General features: G+C 38.1%; 1 protein-coding gene and 1 long non-coding RNA gene across 7 annotated transcripts; one reads left to right on the top strand and one right to left on the bottom strand.

Moving 5' to 3' along the window:
• Positions 1-5,832: 5,832 nt before the first annotated feature.
• LOC114313646 (AUGMIN subunit 1) lies at positions 5,833-9,750 on the top strand. Of its 4 annotated transcripts, none has more exons than XR_014330997.1 (7): positions 5,833-6,085; positions 6,199-6,366; positions 7,928-8,610; positions 8,689-8,826; positions 8,914-9,017; positions 9,333-9,424; positions 9,514-9,750. XR_014330997.1 is itself a non-coding variant. In XM_082871383.1 (6 exons), exons 3-6 carry the CDS (start codon positions 8,515-8,517, stop codon positions 9,623-9,625), a joined length of 450 nt encoding a protein of 149 aa, XP_082727509.1. In that variant the 5' UTR covers positions 5,833-6,085; positions 6,199-6,366; positions 7,928-8,514; the 3' UTR covers positions 9,626-9,750. The 4 variants fall into 4 exon arrangements, 2 of the variants coding, with proteins under 2 accessions (XP_082727509.1, XP_082727510.1); XR_014330996.1 differs by having other exon boundaries at positions 5,891-6,081; positions 6,255-6,366; XM_082871383.1 differs by lacking the exon at positions 9,333-9,424.
• Positions 9,751-18,028: 8,278 nt separating this feature from the next.
• Positions 18,029-22,135, bottom strand: LOC114313648 (uncharacterized). Of its 3 annotated transcripts, none has more exons than XR_003647250.2 (4): positions 21,933-22,135; positions 20,065-20,200; positions 19,090-19,143; positions 18,029-18,381 (listed from the first exon to the last, which is right to left on the bottom strand). It is a non-coding gene; the product is annotated as an uncharacterized LOC114313648 (long non-coding RNA). The 3 variants fall into 3 exon arrangements; XR_003647249.2 differs by having other exon boundaries at positions 20,108-20,200; XR_014330994.1 differs by having other exon boundaries at positions 19,980-20,200; positions 21,933-22,098.
• Positions 22,136-24,864: the final 2,729 nt, after the last annotated feature.

Genomic DNA, 24,864 nt, shown 5'->3' with positions numbered 1-24,864 from the left:
TGCTTTCTGTGCTCACCAGCTAGCACAGCTGGCAAGGAAAATATCTGGCCGACCAGTTAAGGTGGTCGACCGACCACTCCCACTGGTCGACTGACCACAAAAGGTGGTCTACAAGAAAGAAAAGTGGTGGGCAAGGGGAGAGAGGGTCTACAGGGAGAGTAGAAGGTGGTGGCAGGCTGCCGACCACCTTAGGTGGTCCACAGACCACCTACCCTAGCTGGGCGACCACCAAAAGTGGTCTACAGGGACAAAAAGTGGTTTATAGGGGGAAAAACTAGTCTACACCCCTGTTCCACTCTCCAGGCAAAGGACAACAAGGTTTGGTTAAAAAACAAACCAAAAAGGAAGCAAGATAAGAGTCCGCAAGGCGAGGCACTCAGCCGGAAGCCTCGAAAACTAGTCTACGGGTACAAAAGGTGGCCTACAAGAGGGAAATGTAGTCTACGGCTACAAAAAGTGGCCTACAGGCCTCTGTTTCCCTTTAGGCAAAGGCATCAAGGCATGGTCCAAAAATCGAGCCAAGAGGAGAAAGTTAAGAGGTCCCGAGACAAGGCGCTCAATCAAAGGCTTTGGAAACTCAAAACGAGCACAAACATGCACAATCATCGAGCGCTCAATCGATGACATTTGAGTCTTAAGGTCAGTAAAAAATGGGGTGTCTACAGCCAGCCATCAGTGGTGGCTAGCAGTGCCTCATTGATGGCTGGCAGGCCTCATCAATGGCCGACAGGGCTAAATTGATGGTCGGCAATGCCAAAAAAAGGCCGGCAGTGCACCGCAAGAATCATGCTGAAAGGACCAACACGTGGTCCAAAAATGGAGCAGAAAGGACACAGGGTTTGGAAAGCTCAAACCTGTGATGTTCCGCCGCAAAATTCAAGTACTTAACGAGCAATCAAACTTGTCATTGGATGCACCTGCAAGCATATCCAAGTCTTGAGGACGGTAAAAAATGGGGTGTCTATAGATTAGCGTTGAAGCCGAATAACGGATAATGGGTTGGTGACAGGTCCGACTTAGTGAAGCCGAGTTTGATGAAGGTCTTGTAGTACATAACTTTTGAAGTGGTCCCCTGGTCAATGAGAACACGTTCAACGGTGAATTGATTTACGCGTAGTGCGATGACCAAGGGATCAATGTAGAGGAACGTTACACCGACCAGATCTGAATCATCGAAGATGATACTCGCAGCTTCATGGGGTCGTTTCACTGGAGTGATCTGCTTATGGAGATTAGGACGCGATTGAATTGTGTGTACGGCGGATGTTGTTGGCAAGCTGTATATCATGTGGATTACGCCGAGCGGAGGTGAATCCTGCCGTAAAGCAACCGTTTTGGTTGAGTTATTCTTTCGGATGTGTTGCTTAAGCCGACCATCTTGTACCAACTCCTCAAGGTGATCTTCCGAAGCATAGCAGCTGTCGGTATCATGACCGTGGTTTTTGTGATATTCGCACCGCATATCTCGTCTTCTCGTGTCGGGAGGTCCCACCATTTTGGGTGGCCATTTGAAGAATGACAGATGTTGAATTTTAGACATAACCGTGCTGATCAGCTCCGATAACTCCGTATATTTCTTGTCCGCGTGCCTTATGCGATTGCTATCCACTTGAAGTTGCTCATTAGCCCGATGACATTGGTCATTTGATCGATGTGAATCTCGTCTTTTGTCTCGTTTAGTCCGCTTTCATGGTTCAGGGCTCCGTGGTGGTACAGAATTTATCGGCTGAACGATTTCAGATGGGGCCATCTTGTTGGCCTTGTGCCCCGCTTTGACCCGCAAAGAGTCATTTTCCACTTTGCAGTATTCCTTGACTTTCTTCATTAACGACTAGGCTGTTTTAGAGGGCCTCCTAGTCAAGGAACTGCGGAGTGCACTATCAGGATGCAATCCCATTTTAAAGGCGGTGATGGCCATGGAGTCATTGCAGGCATTATCGACGAGATTAAAGCATTCCTAATATCGCGCCGAATACGCACGTAAGGTTTCCCCTGGCTGGATTTGCATTGCCCAAAGAGAATCAGCTTGCTTTGGCTGGACCTCATTGGTGATGAACTTTGCCCAGAAGGATTTTTGAAGTTGGTGGAAGGTCTTAATCGATGCCGGTTCCAATTTGTAATACCATCTGACGGCCAACGGTCCCAAACTGCTCAGAAATCTTCGACACATGAGGGCCTCGTCATCTGCATGCAGCGTTATGGCTTGCTTATAATGACGGGTGTGATCAGTGGGATCCGATTTCCTGTTGTATAGGGTGAACGATGGAGCTTTGAACTTTTTGGGTAGTACCGCCCTTGCAATCCGTCGCACAAAGGGATCATGTTGGTCCTCTTCGTTTGAATCATTTCTTCTGCGCTTATTTCGTGCACGCCGACTTCCTTCAGAAGAGCTGGAGACTACGACTCGTTCCTTCTTTGTAGGTTCTGGAGATGATGAGTCAGAATCACTGCCACTATCGTGCCTCCGAACTCGAGGTCGTCGACCGTCCTTTCTCAAAGGTCGGCCTTGGTCTTGGCGCACAGCCTGTTAGGATTTTGCCACCTCCTGGGCCAAATCCTGTCGAAGACGCTCGTTCTTAGCCATAATGTTTTCCAACCTCTGTTCATTTTGCTTCGCTTGATCCATAATCGCTTGCATTGTCTCGTGCGCTGAAGTTGAAGGTGAGTCGAAGTTCAAGGCCCTTCGTGCGGCAATATTCTCTGGTCCAAGCATGTTGCTTAGGGTGGTATCATCTTGTGGTGTAAGGTCGTCAGCGACTACCGGAGGATCTTCCGTCACGCCCGCCATGTATATGCTGGAGTATTCCCACAGACGGCGCCAATTATGGAGAAGTGGTTCGAAAATACTCTTCGGATCCTGGAAGGCACTCGTGATCCTTAGCTAGTCACCTGAAAAAGAATGAACACTCCGGTCGGGGTTGGCGGAATTAGCACTTCGAATGATAAGTCAGTATCCATTCTCTTGGTTGCTTATATCTTCAGTTATACTTACTTGTTCTCACATACCTCGTGTTAGCTGACACTCTCCTTATTTATAGTCGTCCTTGATGTTGACGGTTGGGCCCACTTTTCTTCCAATGAATAATCCCTTATTCGACTAACTGTTCGTACTCGGCCAGGTCTACAGCTGACTATTCGGCTGATCTAGTTATTCGGCCTTTATCCCTCCGGGATAGAGCCGTGTAATTCACAACTTGGTTTCTCTTTTCAATCTATTCGGCCTAGGTGCGTAATAGAACTTATTCGGCCCCCACAAAGTCTAATGTGAAAGTCCTCTAATGCGAGAGGGGTCAACCAAAGAATGACTCAAGACATGAGAGAGATTATGCCTTTGGTTAGTAGAAACCCTCAAAAGAAGGCTAAAACCATTGAGCATAAGTCTCAATCTCAAGCTTGAACACAACCTTAAGCTTAGCCAATCCTCAAAACAAATGGAAAAATGAAGAAATGAGGGAGGTGGCAGACTTTCAGTGCTGAAATGGCATGAAAAATAATACAACAACATGTAAGCAACACATGCACAACATGCTAACGGCCAAAAGCATTAAAGCTAGTGAAGAGCACTACACTAGAGGCATGCAATATTAAGCTTAAATGACTAAACCAACTTTGGACAGAGCTTAAACATGCCAAAATAATAGCCAAAACATGCTGAAATTTAGGCACAAAAGGCAGGAAAATCAAGCGCGCATGTTGGCTCACAAGCAAGACACAAAGCACAACTCTTAGAAACAATGAAAGAGTGATATATGTGAGAGTGTGATAGTGATAGATGCACTGAAATAACATGCTAAATGATGCAATGGCATGCAAACAACCCAAGCAAAGCATGTTAGAAGCCTTAAATCACAAAGCTAGTGAAGCTAACTACACTATCGCCATGCAAGGCAAAACTCATATGACCACGACCACTCAAACAGAGTCAAAGCATGCTAAATCAGTAGCAAAAATGTGCTGGAATTAAGCTAACACAAGCTAGCATGATAGGCTAAATCATCAAACATGTTAGGCTAGTAAGCATGATTGCACTACAAGTACAAAAAGCAAACAAGAAGTGTTCCAACCAACCACAAATAGAGTTGAAGTAGGTCAAAACAAAGCCAAAAACATGCTTGAACTAAACTACAAAAGGGTAGAAAAGCATGCTCACATCTTAGGCCATCCACATATGCAAACAAGATACAAGGAGGGGAGGCCACCCCCTCTTATTTTGGACCTCAAAACCAAGTTTTTTCCACTGATATTCCCCTGGAATTCAGTGGTTAAAAGGCCAAGAAAAGGGGATTTCAAAAGCTTTGAAAGATGGCTCAAAAGGCTTTACAAGTTAAAGAGCAAAGGGAGGAAATCACCCCCTAACCAAACAAGACTCAAACCAACATTTTAAATCTTAAAAAATATAGTTTTTTAGATGTTAAAACCAGCATTAAAATAGCATGCAAAGGTGGCCAAACAAACAACTAAAACAAAGCTTTAAAGGGGTAAGCTTAATACCCTTGAAGCATAGCAACAAACAACACAATTTCTGAGCTCAAACCACTTTGAGAAGCTCAAACAAAGCCTCCAAGAACCTCAGCTCTAAGGTGAAGGTGTTTGGCTAAGGGGATGTATGCAAATACATGGAGAAAGCTCACTTTCAAGCACAAAATAAGGAGAGAGAGAGAGAGAGAGAGAGAGAGAGAGAGAGGATTCTAGAGAGAGAGGGGGGAAAATTTGCTCACAAATTTTGTAACCCTCAAAATGGAGGAGAGACCTCCCCTTATATAGGAAAACAAGCCAAAAGCTTGTTCCCATCCCTCCATACACGTGTATAGAGGATGCATTCAGTGACCAACAGCTGGCACATAAAATATCTAAAAAATGAGAAAAAATGGCGGCCGACCATCATTGGTGGCCAACCGGCCACCACTGATGGTCGATGGGAACAAGCCCTGGCCGATGGGTTATAGGGTTAGCCGATAGGTCATCCTCTTCCCCAGAATCAAAGCAACAAGCTCTTGGTCCACAACCAAGCACAAAACAGACAAGTTTCAAAAGCTCAAAGGCAAGGCACTCCGCCAAGAACTTTGGGCATTCAAAACGAACACAAACATGGATGATCATCGAGTGTTCAAACGATGACGTCTAAGTCTTAAGGACGGTCAAAAATGGGGTGTCTACAGATACCAAATTCAAACCTTAATTCATTTTCCTTCAATTCATTTCCAGTTCCTTTATACTCCTCAATTCATGAGTCAAACCCATTATCTTTCAACAACCAAACTGAGACTACAACTCAATAGTTTTCTAAGCACATAAAACACACATAAACACTACAATCTGCCATTTTACTGATATTTTGTCTGCGGGATCGACACCCACGTATAAATTTCGGGACTTTCACATAGGACACTCCGGCCAACTTAATTATAATGGAGTCCATCCCCTTTCCCCTTCCAAACAATCATACGTATGCAATGTACACTACAAGAAAAGTGACTTTAAAACACGGAATTTTTTGCGACGGTGTGTATACCGTCGCAAAAAGTCTGCTTTTGCGACGGCATTCAAAGCCGTCTCAAATAAATGTATCTGCGACGGTAATTGCCCCGTCGCTAATAAGCAGACAAGAAAAAGTGCCTTAAACACGGAAGTATTTGCGACGCATTATGTGCCGTCGCCAAAAAAAATTCTTTTGAGACGGGTGGAAATTACCGTCGCAAATAGTGGGCATTTGTGACGGCAATTGGCTGTCACAAAAGAACCTTATTAAAACGACGTCGTTTTAATAGTTGGATTTTATCAGTTGCGACCGTTATTCTATACCGTCGCAAAAGGTAATGAATTTTCAACTCCCTCCTTTCGCCAAATTGGCGGTCGATCAAAACCCCAAAAATTTCATCCCCAAATCCCTAACACATTCTCCCTCACAATCACAGAGACTTCAAGTTCCCAATCTCAGAGACGATTTCGCGTTCGTGTTCACGGACGATCACAGAGATTTCGAGTTCCCAATCACAGAGATTTCGATTGTTCACCGACGATGATCTCTCTGTCGATGAGCGACGACGGCGTAGTACGACCCCTCTCTCTCGCGCGACCTCAGTTAGTATGCTCTCTCTCTCTCTCTCTCTCATTTCAATCTCTCTATCTCAATCTTCTTTCATCTTCTGTCTCTTGATTTCGATCTCAATCTGTCACGCAATCACAATCGATTTCAAGACCTTGTGTTCTCTTAATCGATTGATCCTCAATCTCTCACTTTCGGCATGAATCAGCCTCCGGCATAAAGAAGATAGTGGCGTGAATCACTCTCCGGCGTCTTAGCTCTTCAGTGTCGATCTCCTCTTCGGCGTTGGTCTCCTTGAATAACATCTCATATGATCTAAGGTAATTCGAACTAAGTGATTTTTTTATTTTTTTTTTACAAAATCAGTTAATAGACTAAGGTTTCTTAATCTGAGAATATGATAAATAAATTTTTGACTCTCTTTTTTATTTATGTTTTATTTTACTGCTCTTTGGCGGTGAAAATTGGGATTGTGATATTATTTTTTGCCTTATCAATAGCCAATAACAGAGATGTTTTGTTCTGATTACTTTTCTGCATTCCACGTAGAAGGTTAAAGTGCAATATTGTGTATGTTTAATTCTGGATTGTTCCTATGAACTGCTATGGAGTTTTCTTAAGTTGTTTTTCTACTCTATACAAATTAAAATTTCAACCAAAAGATTTCACTTTCTTGATAGAAACTAATAAATCCAAATAGTAACTAATCTACTCTGCTCTCCATTGTTTCTATGAAACTGCTATGGTGTATTTTATTTTATTTTAAATTCTTTTATGTTTTTAATAGTTGTCCAAGATGTATTTTCTGATAGATTGATATAAATAATAAAAGTTATATTCGTTATTCATTACTTATATATATATATATATATATATTTTTGGAACAAATGCCAAAATCGGTAAACCGCACTGAACCAGACCGAAAAGGTACTTGCCGGTCCTGTGCGGTTCACTTGTTTGTGTCGGTCTGTTCGGTTTGGTCGGTGTAAAAAGCTGACCCTACCGATTCTATCCAAAAAACATGCAAAAGCTGACTAAACCGAACTGATTTCACCCCTAGATATCAGTGCGATGACCATACCATTTTGGGATTGGCTTTGGTCAATCTGTCTTTACTATTGAAGGAGATCCAAAGAATCCTGTTAAAAGGAAATTCCAGAAATTTTGGTTTTAGAGATTGCAAAAGGCTGTCAGCTTCATGATCTGTCAAGGCTTCTATTGCCTAGTTGAGTTTTGCTTCTTGGAGATACTACATTATTCCATGTGTGGTTGTTCATGTAGCTAATGGAATGAACAACTAGAACCTATACGCGGTGAAATGATGAAGCTCGAGGAAGTGTGTATTAGAAAGAGGCTTTTAAGAGAAGAAATGTGCTCTTTGGGTAATTATTAATGTGATCTATTCTTCCTGAACTTAACCAACTCAGTTCTCTCAAGTAGCTAGCGCTAGAATTATTTCACAAAGCTATGTATCTAACCTCATCAATCACCAATCCTCATGTGAATATGGGTTGTGCTCTAGGGCTATAAATTAATTGGACCTGCCAATGGTAAGTAGTTATTTTATTTAATTTGCTTTCATTTTGAAAAGAAATCCCTTGTGTTTTGAGATAATAGTGATGCCATGACTGATCCATATCATTTCGATCTGTAGAATTGCATTCTTTTTTATTGTATTCGTGGTATTCAATTTTTTTTCAAAGAGAAATATGATCCCCTGGTTCAGAATGCTCACTAGTCATCATTAGCCCTTGTTTATTTGTGTTGCTCGTTAGTCTTGTTTTATTTCTCTGTGTTAGTTGAACTCATATTTTTTGAGTTGTAACAATACTTACTATTTGCTTGGTACTGATTTTTCATTTTGTGCTTGAACAATGTCAGAATAAGGGCTCATCTAGTGAAGGTTCCACCGCATCAACTGTGCCTGCAACTAAGGTAAGAACAAAATAATTTTCATGTTGTTTGTGTTGATGTTGTTGCTTATACAAATAAAGAGAAATGTGAAGGTGATCTTTCTCGTTATTTGAATTTGGTTGTCCCAATTATTTATGGTGGGCATTGGGTCATAATGTTGTCATGCCATAAATTCTCATTGTATTTGTTTTACACAGAAAACAGTTTAAGGTTGTATTATCTCACTCATGGTCAGTTTTCTAGTTAGCTTTATGTAGCTTGTTTTGCTACCCGATAGTGAAGGTTTTTTGGTAGGTAAGTTATGCTAAGGATTTAAATAGTTAAGATACACTTTCTTTAACAATTACTTAGTGTTTTTTTGAGGATAAAATCAGGTTGAAGATAAATGGTGACACATTATGAAGAAAGATCCTATTTACAGGGAAGATGCTCTTACAATTTGAATGATATGGTAGATTCTAGAATTGGAGTAATCAAATTTCATGCTTCTATAGCTACAATGGTCAGAATCTTGGATCTTGTTTTCGACCTAACATGTTACTATATTAGCAAGAATGGTTAACTATTTTGGATTTTTGTTGCTGACACCAACTTGTAGAATGAGACATCAGACTTGCAATCAAGCGGTTGATATTTTAGCTTTGTTTTTGGTAATTTTAATTGATCTTCATTTAGGTTTATCTAAATTATTTTGTTGATTACTTATACCAAAGAATCCTTGGGAGCAGGCAATACTGAATCGAGTGGGCTACACCCCAGAGATTAGCCATGGCGTGCTAGTTGAAATGGCAGAGCACAGGAAGGAATTGGAGAAGAAAACAAAGCCCATCCTTGATACTTTGAGAAGCTACCAAGACTTGCCACCTGTAACTCCATATTTCAATTTATACATTTGAGTTTCTTTTTCTTTTTTCCAATGAAATAATGAATAACGGAAACTCCTATTTGTGCAGGATAAACCTTTGGCGGCACTAGTAATTGAGGACAAGAAAAGGCAGTATGCTGCTGCTGAGAAGTACCTTGAAGATGTATTGCAGTCAGCTCTTTCCACTACGGAGTGAGATACCAATATTTGTGCTCTAAAATATTGTTTGTATATGCTCCTCCACTATTTAGAACATGTGATGGTGCATCATAACTGCTTTCTTTTTATCAATGGGAGTGATGATTTCCATAAATGCTAGCCATATCAAACTTTTATTCATTATGGAAATTTGGTTCTCATTTTCTTTTATTCAGGATTTGATAAATTTGACAAAAATCACCTGTACTTTTTTACAAATTCACCTACTCGTGTTTATCATTATTGAACGATGTGCCCACATTACGTGCATATTGAATAAATCCCTGGTGCTTTACTTGGCATTTGAAGGTAGAGTACATGTCATCCAATGTTAGTTATGAAGAGACTTGTGTCGTTAATAGAACTGACGGTATGATGGTTGCTTTACTTGGCATTTGAAGGTAGACTACTTATTTTTTTATGTTTTTCTGTAATTAAAATATTAACACAATTATATTGTCATTAATTATTTTTATTTTGTTATTTTCAGATATTTTCGGAGTAGCAGTTTGTTTCTTATGGAATGCAGGCGTGTAAAGATTATGACTAACTTTTATTTTTGTAACCCACGGAAGAAACATGACGAAAATTTTTGTTTTTGATTTACGTTATTTAGATTTGTGAACAACATTATGTATGTATTATGCAACATTATGTATTGGGATAATTTTGCTGATGTATTGTTATGAATGGAAGAATATTTTAATTATGGATGAATTTTTATTTATATACTAGACTTTTTATATTATTATGTAATTGTTGATTTTTTTTATAGTTATTTTTCATTTAATACAGGTTATTTTCATATTTTTAATATATTTTTTTTGAGACGGCAGCCCATTCACCGTCTCAAATAGGGGTTTTTTGCGACGGCAGTAACGCTGTCGCAAAAGATAGGGCATTTGGTTGAAAATGAGGACTTTTAGCGACGGTGTAATTTGCCGTCGCCAATAGTACTTTAGCGGCTGCACCAAGTGCTGTCTCAAATAACCCTTTAGCGATAGTACTTGTGCCGTCGCAAATACCCCTTTTAGCGACGGCAAAACAGTGCCGTCTCAAAAAAAGTCAGATTTTTACGCGTTAATGGCGACGACATTTTTCCGTCGTAAAAAGGCTTCTTTGTCGTTGCAAACCAAAGGCGACGGTGTTATACCGTCGCTAAAGCCCTTTTGCAACCCCCTCTGTTGCGACCCCCCACTTGCCGTCGCAAAAGGCCACTTACCGTCGCAAAAAACCTTTTGAGACGGCGTTTTGAGTATTTGCGACGGCATTTTACCGTCGCAAAAAATCACTTTTTTTGTAGTGGTATTTAAAAAAAAATATAATCACACATGGAGTACATCCATTTTCTCCTCCCAAATAGTCATACATATACAATGTATTTTCAACATGATCATGTACAATGATAGCCAACCATGGATTAGTTTTAATTTGCCTAATCCTCATGCAATTTCTACAACAATCATAGTTATCCTCCACCGATAGCCCAATACAGTTATTTCTAAACAAATATTAAATCTCAAGACATATAGTTTATTCAAAACTTCCAAAGGTATGAGATAATACATATCCAATTTCAGCATTCATATCAATAATCCTCCAATTTCACATTTTCAATGTCAATTACAATTATTTATAGAAAATAACAATTTTATTCAATTAGGGAAAAAACCCCCCCTTTTCCAAATATCAACCCGAGTACCAAAATCCACCATTTTGACATAACATGACCTCATATTCAAACCCCAAACTCATTTATTTCACATTCGCCAAAAACCCCTCTTTTTATTCACACCTAAACCCTAGGTTTGTTTAAATTATCCCCAAATCCCACCATTGTTACATGATAACAAATAACTAAGCTAAAGACCATATGAGAGTGTAGAAAAAATCCCTACCTCAAGTTAGAAGACCAAGAAAAGCAAGACAGAAACCTTAAAGGTGCCGAAACCAAACTCCAATCGGATCAAAATGAAGCTTTCAAGATGCTCTACTCTTTTTCCAAAGACACTAGGGTGAAGAGATCAAAGGATCTAGGCCAAAATGTAAAGAGAGAGAGAGAGAGAGAGAGAGAGTATTTTAGAGAGAGAAACTCAAGATCTAGGGTTTTGAAGGGTTTTAGAGAGAGAGAGAAGTGAAAAAGTGAACAAAAACATCATTTCACGGATTGTTATACACGCAGTCCACTCGAGCGTGGAAAGTGACGCTCGAGCGTCAGACACAAAGTTCTGCTCGAGTGTGAAAAGTTACGCATGAGTGTGGAATATACATTTCCAGAAGTTTTGCAAACGAAGGACCCTACTCGAGCGTAGGATTGGACGTTTGAGTGTCCACTCGCTCGAGTGTAAGAAATGCTGCTCGAGTATTAAACACACTCTCCCAGTATTTGTAGGTCTGCAAAAATATTGAGAGTTGACAAATAGCGCTTGAGCTCAAGAATGGCCACTCGAGTGGAAGAGCCAAAATCTGGGCATCACAAGTTTGGAAAAACACGCAACCAACTTGTTCCAAACACACAACCACAACCCGATAACCAAAATAAAAGAGGAGACAAGGGAAACAAGATATGAATCACTATTCAGAACTATACAACCCGAGTTTGGAACACAACAAGTGATGGGCCAAAACCGGAATCGCTATAACGATAATGAGTCAATATGAGATGTAACTTCTTGGAAAAAGGATGACCAAGTCAAAAATGCCAATTTGGTGTGACTATAAGAGAGGCAGCAGTAGAACAAGAAAGGTAGATGCGTGAAAAAGGTGACACAACAGTAGGAGAAGAAGGTAGCACAACAGTAGGAGAAGAAGCCTTTATACAGAATCTACCGTGTAGCCTTGTCCTGAATGATAAAGGAATGCTCATCAAATGTAACAGTACAATAGTTATCTTTAGTCAATTGATGAATTGAAAGTAAATTGGAAGAGTAGTAACATGGAGCATGTTGGTAAGATGAAAGGGAAATGAAGGTTTAGGAAGAAGACCTTTACCAGTATGAGCAATAGGAAGAGTGGATCCATCATCAATGGCTTCTTGCTCATGTCCTTGATAAGGTTGACAGAAGGAGAGATGGTTAAGATCATTAGTCACATGATTAGTAGCTCCAGAATCTAAAAACCAATTGACCTCAGAAGTTAAGGAATGAGAAGATGCTACATAGGCTTTAGAGTTGCCTGAATTTGGTGAGGTATAAGAACCTGTATTCTGAAAAGCTGTATCCATCCTATGCCAACAGTCTAGGGCAATGTGACTGGACTTGCCATAGATTTGACAAGTCACTGAGGAAGTAGATGAACTGCTGGCAGGAGCATAGCTATAGCTATTATAACCTTGTGTAGACATCCCATTTTTGACCGTCCTCAAGACTTGGTTGTGCTTGTAGGTGCATCCAGCCACAAGTTCGATTGCTCGTCGAGTACTCGACCTTCGCAACGGAACATCACAGGTTTGAGCTTTTCAAACCCTGTATCCTTTCTGCCCCATTTTTGGACCATGTGTTGGCCCTTTCTGCTTGCTTCTTGTGAGGCAATGCCAACCACCTTTTGGCCCTGTCGGCCATGTTTTTGCCCCTGCCTGCTATTGATGAAGCCTGCCGGCCATCAATGAGGTACTGCCAGCCACAACTGATGGCCGGCAGAACACTTTGTCTCAGCAGATTTCACTCCAGATCTTTTGAGCCAGCTGATTTTCACTCATCCCTCCTCCATACACGTGTATGGAGGGATGAAGCCTTTTTCAAGCTTGTTTAACAAGCTTTGCATTGCCTTTCTTCTATATAAGGAGAGGCTCCTCTTTCATTTTAGAGGTTCAGAAAAACGGGCTGAGAGTTATAGATATAGCTTTGTATCTATATCTCTCTTTGTTCTTGTTTTGTGCTTCAAAAGTGTAGCTTTGTCTTAGTTTAACACACAAACACACACTCAAACACCTTGCTTGTGTTACTGAGGCTTCTTGAAGTTGTTTTTGGTGTTCTTGGGTTGATTTGAGCTTGAAAAGCTTGCTGGAGCTGCAGTTTTGAAGAAGGTCTTCAAGGGTGAGTTTCTATCCCTTAAAACCCCCATTCTTGCTTAAGCTTTTAGCCCTTCTTTCATGCTGTTTTAAGCTTAGCTTCTTACTGGAAAAAGTTCTATTTTTGCATGCTTAAAAAGTTTGTTTAAGGTTACTTTTTCATTTAGGGTGATCTACCCCCTCTTAGGCCTTGTTTTGAGCCATCCCTTTAGGCTCTTGTTGCAACCTTTGCATGACCTTTTTACCATTGAAATCCAGAGGATTTTCAGTGGTGGAAAGGTGGTTTTGGAGTCTTAAATAGGAGAGGGTCATCCCCTCTCCTTGTGTCTTGTTTACTTGTTTTGAATGCCTCATGTGTGAGCATGTTTGTTAAGTTTATGTTGGCCATATCTTAGGATGTATTTGTGGTTATTTTGCTATGGCATGCCACTGTTTTTGCTTGGTTTTGTCACTCCATGCATGCCTAATGCACTTGTAGTGTAAATCACACAAACTAGTCTTGTGTGCTTCATGAAGTAGCATGTCATTCTAGCTTGATTTGAGTCCATTTCAGTATGTTCTTGGTGTCGTTTTACTATGTCATACCTTTGTTAGGGTTTGGTTTAATAGCTCCTTGCATGCTCCATGCACTTGTAGTGCATTTCCATGAAATAGCCTAACATGCATCATGCTTTGACATGTCATTTTAGCATGCTTTTGGCTTAGCTCTGAGAGGACTTTGTTCATGTTTTAGCATGTTTAAGGTCTGATTTATGTTATCTTGGTCATGCATGACTTGATTTGTATAGCCTTGGTTCAATCTAGCTTGTTAGCTTTGTGTATTGAGTCTTCTAGTATGCATTACTTGGACTATTTTAATGATTTGACATCATTCATAATGTGATTTCAGTTCATGTTTCATGTCCATGTATTCACATTTGTCACTCATTCAATGTGTTGGATGGTTGGCCCCTTTATGCCTTAACATGAACCATTGTGTATGCCTTCATGCCTTAGCTTGCGAGCTGTCGTTTTAGTTTTTATTTGGGGTTATTTTGCCATGATATAACTCTAATTTTTGTTGGTTAAGTCATCCCATGCTTGGTCTTAATAGGTGTAGTGTAATCCACCTTATTTGCCTTTTATGCACCATGCCTTATGCCCTTCATGATAGCTTGTTTTGACTTCCTTTCATGCATGTTTTAGACTCATTTTGACATGTTCTAGGACTGTTTTGGGTTGTCGTTGCCATATGCTTCATGCTTTGTATAGTTGTAGTGCAATTGGCCTTGCTAGCTTTGTGCTTTGTCGACTCATGCATGCTATCTTTAAGCTATTTAGATGATTTGGCATCATTTAATACTTCATTTCAGAGCTTATAACAATGCCATGTTCTCACTTCATTCATGCTTTAAGTGCCTTTGAGTGATGTGCATTGTTGCCTAGTTTTTGGCTTAGCTTGTATGCTTGCTTGCCTAGGTGTTTAAGCCCTCATCTCAGCATGTTTCGGTCATTGTCTTGACCTATCTCAGCTCTGTCCATGGTTAGTTCATGCATGCTTGCCATGTATTGCACGCCTCCTTTGTAGTCCTCTTTATTAGCTTTCATGCTTTAGGACCTTTGCATGCTATACTTATGATTGATTGAATGGTTTGGCACCATTTAGTACCTTGTTTCAGTGCACTTAGTGTTGTTACACTTCCACATTGGTCACTCTTTGAGCACTCTTGAGAGTTGTGCTCTTAGGCCTCTTTGATGGGCCATTGCATGTGCATGCTTATATATGCTTTTGGTGCCTTCACTTTTGTGTCATGGCCACTGATTTGGGGCATGACTGAGGTCTACCCTTTTGGTTTAAGTCCATTGAGTATGCCATATTGGTCATTGCATGTAGTATGCCATCCTACATTGCATTGTGCATGCCACGTGGTTATTTGCATTGTGTATGCCAAGTTATTTTGCCTTGCATTGAGTATGCATGCCCCTAACATGGCTAATTTGTCCTTTTAGCATTGCATTGTGCATGCATGCATTAGCATTGTTTACATATCATTAGCTTTGTTAAGTTAATCATATCATATTGCATTGAGTATGCCATGTAGTTGTATGTTTGCATGCTTAAGTCATATTGCATGTTTGCCATGCTTGTGTTGCATTGTTGTTTGGATTAAGTATTAATCTGAGCACGAGAAACGAGGGACGTTTCATACTTCAAGTGATGAAACGTGCCTCGATTCTTGGTCGCCGACGTTCTTGATAACGCATGATAGAGTTTTAGGCATATATGTTTATTTGTGCCTTCATTTTACATTAAAATTTGCACATGTTGGATCTTTGGCCATCATGCATCGAGATGCGTGATTGATGGTCTTGGATCAGATTATGTCTCTCCCTTGATGTTTTGAGGTGATATGGAGTGGCATAGTGCATACATATCCTTAGGAGACCCTCAATTTTCTCTATTTTGTGCTCTGCTGCAGCTTGGTGTCACAGCACACCAGTGGCCGGCACTCTCTTATTGTTGGCCGGCAGTACCTGCTCTTGGTCGGCAGGGGGGTCGGCAGAAGCTCCTCATGGCCGGCAGGCCACTGGTGCACTCCTCAGCACTGTTTTGGTAAGATCCAGCAGCTAGTTCTCAAGGACACCCTGCAGACAGAGCCTCTTGAGAGCAACCAGAGAGCTTTTCAGGACGGCAACTGAGCATGCATCCTCTTCTCCTTCAACCAGCGTTGGAACAACATTGTTTACATATTTTAATGCTTACTTGTTAGTTAGTATTCGAATTTGTAATTAATTAATTAATTTGTTAATTAATTAAGTTTTGTAATAATTAGTTGTAGCTAGTTCTTCATTCGGTTATGTAATAATTAATTAGCTTGTTAGTTAGTTAATTAGTCGGTTTGTATTATTCATTCGGACCCTCCGTCGCGAGGGCAAATTTTGTAATGAGTGTGCGTGTGTGTGTGAATGTCTTCCAACCCCACATCTTTCTTCCTTTTACTTAACCGCTTATGATGGTTAGTTTTAGGGCATGTTTCGATTAGCATCTTTATGTTTGCATGTATGCATCCATTCATTTGTCTTGCATGCACCGGGCTCGGTGCATCGTACTAAATGTATTGTATTTCAATACCAAGTTGAATACACGTATCAATTGTTGCATTTCACATGCCATTTTAGAATAACCGACCTATTTCTAGTTGCATTCTCATATACGTTGCATTAGCGATTTTAACATGAACTAGGATCATGCATGATTACTAACTAGCTCTTGTTTTGACTCGAAGTACACTGTAAGTATTTACACTTTAGCATACTACATGTGTGTTATTGATTGCCATGAAAGCATGCTTGCCATGAGGCTAACTGCTTAGTTGATATAACTGCCTGAATGCTTGTGGGTGAAGGTTGGATTATCTGAATTGGAATAATTCATTAAAATCCTCGATTTAGCCTACTTGCGAGTAGCAAACTTCAAACCATTTTCAAACAAACGAATATGCAATGTTTTGTTCCAATTTAGGCGATCTAGTCTATACTTGTATGCTGTGCGCATCACATAGTAATTCTAGCTAATAACCGGAATAAGAACACATGTGTTTTCAAAAACAAAATATCATGTTAGTAGCGGTCGATCTTTGATCGGGCAAGCGGGGGTGCTCATTGCATGACCTTCCCCTCTTGTACCCAAGTTCTCGAGCTGAGGCAACTTTGGTGATGACGGACACGTGGCCTTAGGCACGAGTCAGGGTTTCCTAAATTTCCCCCAAAACAAAATATTTAGGTGGCGACTCTGTATCTGACAAAGCAGTCCATGTTTGGCACTTCTTTACAAAAATCAATTTTCCAAAACGATTTGCCAGATTTGGACTGTTTGGTGATTTATTGGTCTTGCATTGCACTTTGCGAGATTAGATTCAGAACCGTGACATTGAGTCCGAACAGTAGTAGTCCAATGAACAAAACGGGATTTTCGCGCCATTTCGCATGCGGAGCCCGAGACGTTCGGGCACGTCTACACCTTGTCTGCCTCTGTGAAAAGTGCAGAAGGTATTACCTCTCTAAGAATAACCAGACTTATTAGCTTGACTCCTCAAAACCTACCTCCATCTCTTCCTCTGAAATTACCTTTGCCTCTATAATGGCCTTTATGGCCTTCTCTATTGGAAAAATTGCCTCAGTGTGTGTTGTAAGCGAAAAGATCTGGAGCTTCAGCAGCTTGCATGTGCTTAAGAGAAGCCTCTACATGAATTGATTCAGAACAAAGTAGAGAGCACAGTTGATCCATGGAGATAGGATCTAATCTAGCATGTATAGTAGTCTTCAAGGCATTGTATTCATCAGGCAAGCCATTTAAAATCAGAAGAATAAGATCATCATCATCAACAAGTGAAGATACTAAAGCAAGCTAATCAACTATCACCTTGAATTGACACTACAACAAAAAGCACATTTGGCGACCAAAAAATTGGTCGCCAAAAGTATAAATTTCGTCGCCAAAAGAATCGACGACAAGTACTCAATTGGTCGCCAAAGGCTTGTCACTAAAAGTATTGGCAACCAAATCATAAATTGTCACTGTATGTAAGCGTTTAGCGACAAGCAAAATTGGTCTCCAAAAATCATATATTTCGACGATGTAAAATTCTAATTTGTCGCTAAAAGGTTAAGATTTGGATAGGCTATGTAGTTTTAGCGACGAATTTATTTGTCGCTGAAAGAACTATTTAGCAACAAAATTAATTTGGTCGCTAAAAATCAACTTTTTAGCGATGACTAAGTTTTGGTTGCTAAAAAGTTCTTGGAATAGCCACTAACTTTTAGCGACAAAAACAATATGTTGTCGCCAAATATATTAACAACGACCAAAATATCACCTATCACTAAAAATTCACTGCACAAATTTTGATTTTTATTATTTTCTTGTTAAAAATAATCCAAAACACCTGTTTTTCTCTACAAAATATACGCACAAATGCAATGTAAATAGTAATACACTTATGCAAGACATTCATAATAATTCAAAATTAATAGCTATTAAACATCCTAATAAACATAATTACAATTCTCTAACAATTTGAAATATTCATACCAAAGTACTTACAAACTATTAACATCAAACCCACAAATCCATTACCAAATCCTATGTCAAAATATTTTCAAAAACACAAAACCAAATTCTAAACATCTAACCCACAAGTCATTTACCAAAATTCTATGTCAAAATATTTGCAAAAACACAAAACCAAATATTTTGATACTAAACATCTAACCCATAAGTCATTTATCAAAATTCTATGTCAAAATATTTCCAAAAACACAAAATCAAATCTTCTAATGCAGCCTGAACTATTTTCCACCATTGCCAATCTGTCACATGAAAAAGAAAAAACAATATTAGATTGAAAAAAAAAAAACTCGGTATGAATTTCACGATTTTGATTGTAATTTTGTAACGGGAAGTCCATTCGGGAAGTCCAATTTTGATTTCATACAAGTTTATTTAGTCTTGAGAAAACTACCTGTGTTAAGGTTCGGCAGTTTCGGTGGTCATTTCATAATTTCCCCCCCCCCCCGAACAGGCTTTTTAAGTCTTGCGTTTTATAATTTTCCTTCTAATTTTCTAACTAGAAATCCAAACGAGGTCCCGTTTGTTCCCAAAAGTCCATTTAGGCTTGAGCAAGCTCATCGTGCTAAGTGTCGGCGGTTTTGGCAGTCATTTTGCAATTTTGGCCTCCGAATGGACCTTTTAAGTCTTGTGTTTTACAATTTTCCTTCTAATTTTCAAGCTGAAAATCTAATCGAGGTCTCGTTTGTTCTTATAAGTCTATTTAGGCTTGAGCAAGTTGCTCGTGCCAAGTATCAGCGGTTTCGGTGGTCATTTTGCAATTTTGCCCCCCCGAACGAGCCTTTTAAGTCTTGTGTTTTACAATTTTCTTTCTAATTTTCTAAACGGAAATCCAATTGAGGTCGCGTTTGTCCCTACAAGTCTATTTAGGCTTGAGCAAGTTGCCCGTAAGAAAAAAATTATACCAGTTCCCCAAAACAAACAAGATACAGTTGATCTAGTATATCTACCTGCTCTATAATTACTTCTCCTAGGAGGAAAAATTCCTCATGGACTTTGGTTGCCTGAAAATCAAAAGAAAAAAAAAAGAGTAAGGCCGACTACTATAAATTAATATGATATTAGGCTCCAAATCTTATCAGATCTGTAATGTTCCAGTAGAAATAAACATGACATTAAATTATGACAGTAGACAACAAAAACAACAAATTAACGAAAAAAATGGCTCTTCAGATGAGGCATTTTAAAAAGGAATACCAAGAAACCAGTAATTATTAAAATAATATAGATAATATAGAAAGATAGAACAAGTATGGAAATGCAATAGACAATATTCAGGTTACTCCAAAAATCCTATAAAAGATGCACTGAAGACAGCTAGACATTAGTAAGTTGATGCTCTTAAATAAGTTGGAAGTTGTATAAGATCAGGAGTTGCTAGATTCATTAACCTCCTTAGCAGTAAATATTTACCTTGCACAGATAATTAAGCCAATAAATGTCGCATGACTTTGTAAAATCAATGCAGGTATGATCTTAGCATTTGTTTACTAGTAACAAGATGACTTACAATCTGTTTGATGAATCCCAAAGAGTACCCATTGAAAAGTGGAACCTCTTTAACATATGGCTCATATAACTTTTGTGCAATTTGCATAGAAGAAACAGTTAATAGGGCAAAACAATCTACAACGTACGATTCTTTTTTGGGTAACGAAGCAAACTGCAGGTACACATTTCCAACAAAATGCAAGAGACTGGTCAACTATTTTAAAGCACTAAATCAGTATATACTGTTTTTTAAATTTTATTTTTTACTTTTAGGTGTCAACAACTTCTGTGTTGGAATATCCTGAAGAACAACAACTTTTGTGTATCTGTTCTCATATTATAGCCTTACATGTTCTTTGATCTCATTACTTAAAGGCTTTCCAAGTTTGTGTGTATTCATATATTTAATAAGATGTGCCATTTTGTCCCTAAACCTTTCTGTTTTTTATCCTTTCACAATCAATGCTGCCATGTTACCAAGTAGATAGGCACCGATAATCATATCGAAAGAGACATTGATCATTATGAATATCATTTCCCTGACATTGACTGCATGTATCTCTCTATAACCTGTAGCATTAAAGAAAAAAGAGGAAAAATCATTGCATATAATTAACAATACCTATTCTTAGAAATGCAGTAGCACTACATCATTATATATAAAAATAAAAAACCACTGCTTGTAATACATTACATGATACACATATCTTGGAAATAAACAAAGGTACCCATGTTGGACAAGACACATATGGACATGTATGTTTACAAAATTTCCATCCAATATATATTTATTAGGCATGCTTAAGAAAGGAGGACATATTCTTGGGTGTACATAGTCAGTTCAAAGAATCCCAAGCAAAATTCCTATTTTTATATTATATTGAAACTAAGTAGGAAACACCTATGTTCATTGTGTGTCACATAGACATTTATTCTTAGGGCACACACAAGAATGTGCTATATGATGGTAGGTATTAGGCATCACATTAAAACTGTGTGAATCATGAATTGAGTTCTTTTATAGCATAAATGATTGTTCTTTTCTATAGCACTACCTAGATAAAGTCATTTTTGTAAGTTTAATAAGTGGTTTTGTTTTAATTATCAGCTTTATCATTTTGGAGATGCCTCTGTTTTACTTGGCAAAGTGGGATGAAAATTAAAAAGAATATCTTCATGAATTACATAGGATTTAAGAGCCAATGAGGAAAAATATATCAATATTGCAAAATGAAGACATCATATTCAAAATAAAAATAAAAAATCATCATCATTGATTAAATGCCTTTAGGAAATATTATGAGGAAGAAAGTCTTATTAAATGTACAATTGATATAGAAAAATAAAAAGAAAAGATGAAAAAAGAGGGACATTCCTAGATATTATGCAAAACAAGAAGATCAGTCCTGTAACTCAAAATTTTCACAAAATTTTACAAAATCCAAATTTCACCATTCCAACAAACAAAGGAACACAAAGAATAACAATGTATTTGAGTTAGAAATCATAGAAATTATATAGTAATAAAAAAATTACAGACCTTGCTTCTTTCTTCCCAAATCTCTCAACCAAACACAACGTAAATAGACTTGTTAGAGCTCTACTGCCATAGGGGAAAGAGTCATTAATTGGAAAAGAGATGAAATCCATGAAGTAACAATAGATCAACTGAGCATGAGAAGAAACCTGGGTGAAACTATGTTTATGTTGAAAACAAGTTGGTTCTATAACATCAAAAATTGTGAAATTAAACCCAAAACAAAACCAAAATAAAATAAAAAAAAAAATAAAAATATATATATATATATAAATGGTGGTGGTTAGGCAATAGCAAACAGAGGTTCAAATCATAATGAATCGGCATAAATTGACCTCTTCCTCTGTCTTTTGCCCTCTCTCTCTCTTGATTTAATACACTCGTTTGATTGATCTTTGTTTTGGTTTCATTTCACACTTTGTAGAGAGAGAAACTTGTTGGTGACTCAATTGTTTTTATTGGGGTTTGTGATTGGGGGTAGAGATTATCGGGGATCGATGCTTGATAATCGACAAGTTCAGAGCAATTAAGGTGTTTCCAATTCTTCACCAATAACCTTGAAGGCAATAATACATGCTTGAGTTTCAAGCAACAATGATCTATACACTATAATCATCGCTTTCTGTTTATTTAGGGAAAAATAGAGATTAAGTGAGAGGGGAGAGGGGGAAGAACTTTTATGCTCCACCGAGAGAGAGAGAGATAGAGAGAGACGAAAAGCAATAAGAGAGTAAGACAGCGAGTGAGAGAAGAGAAAAGACATACCTGGTGTTGGTATGGATGGTTGCTGGAGGCTGGACCAGCATACGACAGAGGTAAGCGACGGTGAGTGATAGAGCTAAGAGAGAAGGGAGAAAAGGGGCCTTTAGGTCTAAGGGCTTTTTTCTCACAATCGAATGAAAAGGTTCGGTTGGTGTTTGGCTTCAAAAATGACAACAACTTTTAGGTAAGAAAATGGTTTGGTGACCAATTTTGGCTTGTTGCCAAAGATAAATTTATAGTGACAAATATATTGGTCACCAAAGGTAAAAAATAGTCACCATAAATTTTCCCTCTTCCCGCGCTTACTTTCGCCTCGTGACCAAATACTACAATTGGTCGCCAATTCTTCACCTTTGGGGAAAAGTTGTAATTTGGTCACCAAATGGCCGTCATTGGCAACTAAAACCAATTTGGTCGCCAAAAATGGTCGCCAAATGTGCTTTTTATTGTAGTGCGATTCAGATACTCTTCCATTGTGACTCATTTCTTAGTAATTTTACTCAGTTTAGTCTTTAACTGATATATATGAGACCTAGAAAGTGAGGAAAATCTTTTGGCCAGAGTAATCCAGACTTCATGGCTCGATTAACAAAGAATCACAGATGTGAAAATAAATGGAGATAGTGTAGTAGTGATACAATTCAGGAGGTGTGCATCAATAGTATTCCATAGAGTGTAAGCTAGATTCAAGACTTCAAGATTGTGTGAATCAAGCACGGTTGATGAAGGACATACCTCAGATCCATCAACATAACCAAGAAGCTTTGTTGCTCACAAAATGTTTTGAAGTTGATTTTCCACACTATGTAATTGGATGAATCAAGTTTTGTAGTGACAAATGCACTGAGATTCGAGATTAACAGAGTAAGATTTGAAGGTAATGATGTAGAGACATAAGAAAAAGTAGATAAAGCTGCAACAATGGTGAAAGGAGAAGCCATTGATGAACTCCTCTGATGCTCGTAAGAGCCTAGGGCTCTGATACCATAAAGAGAATGTAGAAGATGTCGATCTTAATATTCAATACAACAATTAGTAAGTATAGCAGTGTTTTTATACAAGTTAACACACATCCTAACCTAACCTTAACCTGACTTATATAGGATAGTATCATCCGCAAATTGTAGGTGAGTGAATTCCAACCCACTGGGTCCAACAACAACCCCTCTAATTAAACCCAACAAATTCAACCCCTCTACTACAATGTTGAAGAGAAATGGAGAGAGTAGATTGCCCTGTCTAAGACCTCTTTCCGATTGAATTTTATCTGTAGGTAAACCATTAACAAGAATGGAAACACTTGCAGTTGATAGGCAAGATTTCATCTATCCCAACCATTGGGAACCAAAACCAAACTTTACAAGCAAATCGAATAGAAACTCTCAATTCACTGTATTAAAAGCTTTTTCAAAATCAAGCTTGATGATCACCCCTTGCTTGTTTGATTTTCTCCACCAATCTACAATCTCATTGGCAATAAGCACTCCATCTAGTATATTTCTGCCTCCAAGGAATGTAGATTGAGCTTCACTCACAATGTTAGGCAGGACAAGCTTCAGCCTCTTTGTAAGGACCTTGGAAAGAATTTTGTATATAGAGCTTATCAAGCTAATAGGTCTGAAATCAGATAGGGACACAAGGTTTTCTTTCTTGGGAATAAGACTCACAAATGATAAGTCCCACATTTATTTTGTTTGTGTGATTTATTTTTGCATTAATATTCTTTTTTTTTTTTTTAATAACTTGAAAACACCCAACAATTCTACTGTGACTATAATGCAATTTTCTTTTCTTTTTTTCATTGATGAAATACAGGTTTGGGGTGACATTAAAGCACAAGACATGATGAATTTTGGTGATATTAACTCTCTTACTTGGCTTGTTTTCTCAAAGGTTGATGCGTTTATTGCCAATGGAACTGGAAAAATTGTTGGCATTGGAAAATCTTGGTGGGATTCCTGTCCAAAGGTGGGTTCTGTTTGGTGTGCGATAAAATAATAATAATAATAATAATTGGAGTTTTTCATCTTGTTAGAAAATAAAATATATATATATATATATATTATTGTAATTTCTCACTTTTTATTTGGGTGGACAATGATTAAAAGAGGAGGATACATGTGTTTTTTTTTTAAATTTTAATTTCCTCTATGTTTAGAGTGTTAGTTTAGGTATTATAATTTTTTTGTAACAAGTAATTTTAGTTTTTCAATAAATCTTATAACTTTTGGTGAAAAATAAGACTTACGTTTGGAGTTATTTGTTTTTCTCACCATTTTTCTTTCTTTCTTGTAATTACTCACCTTATTAATCATACAAACAAGGGATGATAAAAAATCTCATTCTCTTTGAATCTTTTCTTTTCCCACCAAACCCTCAATCCAAATAGAGTGTTACTTATTAATCTCATCTAATCCTAATTAAACTCATGCATGGCACAATATTATCTATATGTCTCAAATCCCTGTGAGTGTTATTTATTAATCTCATCTAATCCTAATTAAACTCATGCATGGCACAATATTATCTATATGTCTCAAATCCCTGTTCCTTTGTTCTAAAACATTTAGAATTGTTTGGATTATGCTCGATATTTCAATAATTATCTCACATTTAATTTTACCGTATCATTCTTGTATAAATTTTTATATAGAATTTTTGTTTGTACATCATTACTCATTTGAAAATTTCTTACATATGTTCAGGAAACAAATTGCAAGAAGAGGCTTGCTGTAAGTAAAAATCTCTATTTTTACTCTCTGGAAATTTATATTCTTTATTGGCTCATACTCATCAAAACATGCATATTAAAATATAAAAAAACTAAAAATAAAAAAAAAATATTATTTTTTAAATAATAAATCTATGTCTTTGACCCTAAACCTTTTTTATTTTTTATTTTTTTAAACAAGTTTAAAAATTCTCTTTGAGTTTA

This window comes from Camellia sinensis, chromosome 5 (genome assembly GCF_055761805.1).
Source record: "Camellia sinensis isolate YWXY chromosome 5, ASM5576180v1, whole genome shotgun sequence".
Classification (NCBI taxonomy): Eukaryota; Viridiplantae; Streptophyta; class Magnoliopsida; order Ericales; family Theaceae; genus Camellia; species Camellia sinensis.
The sequence above is the reverse complement of the archived record's forward strand: the minus strand, read 5'-3'. Positions and strand labels throughout refer to the sequence as shown.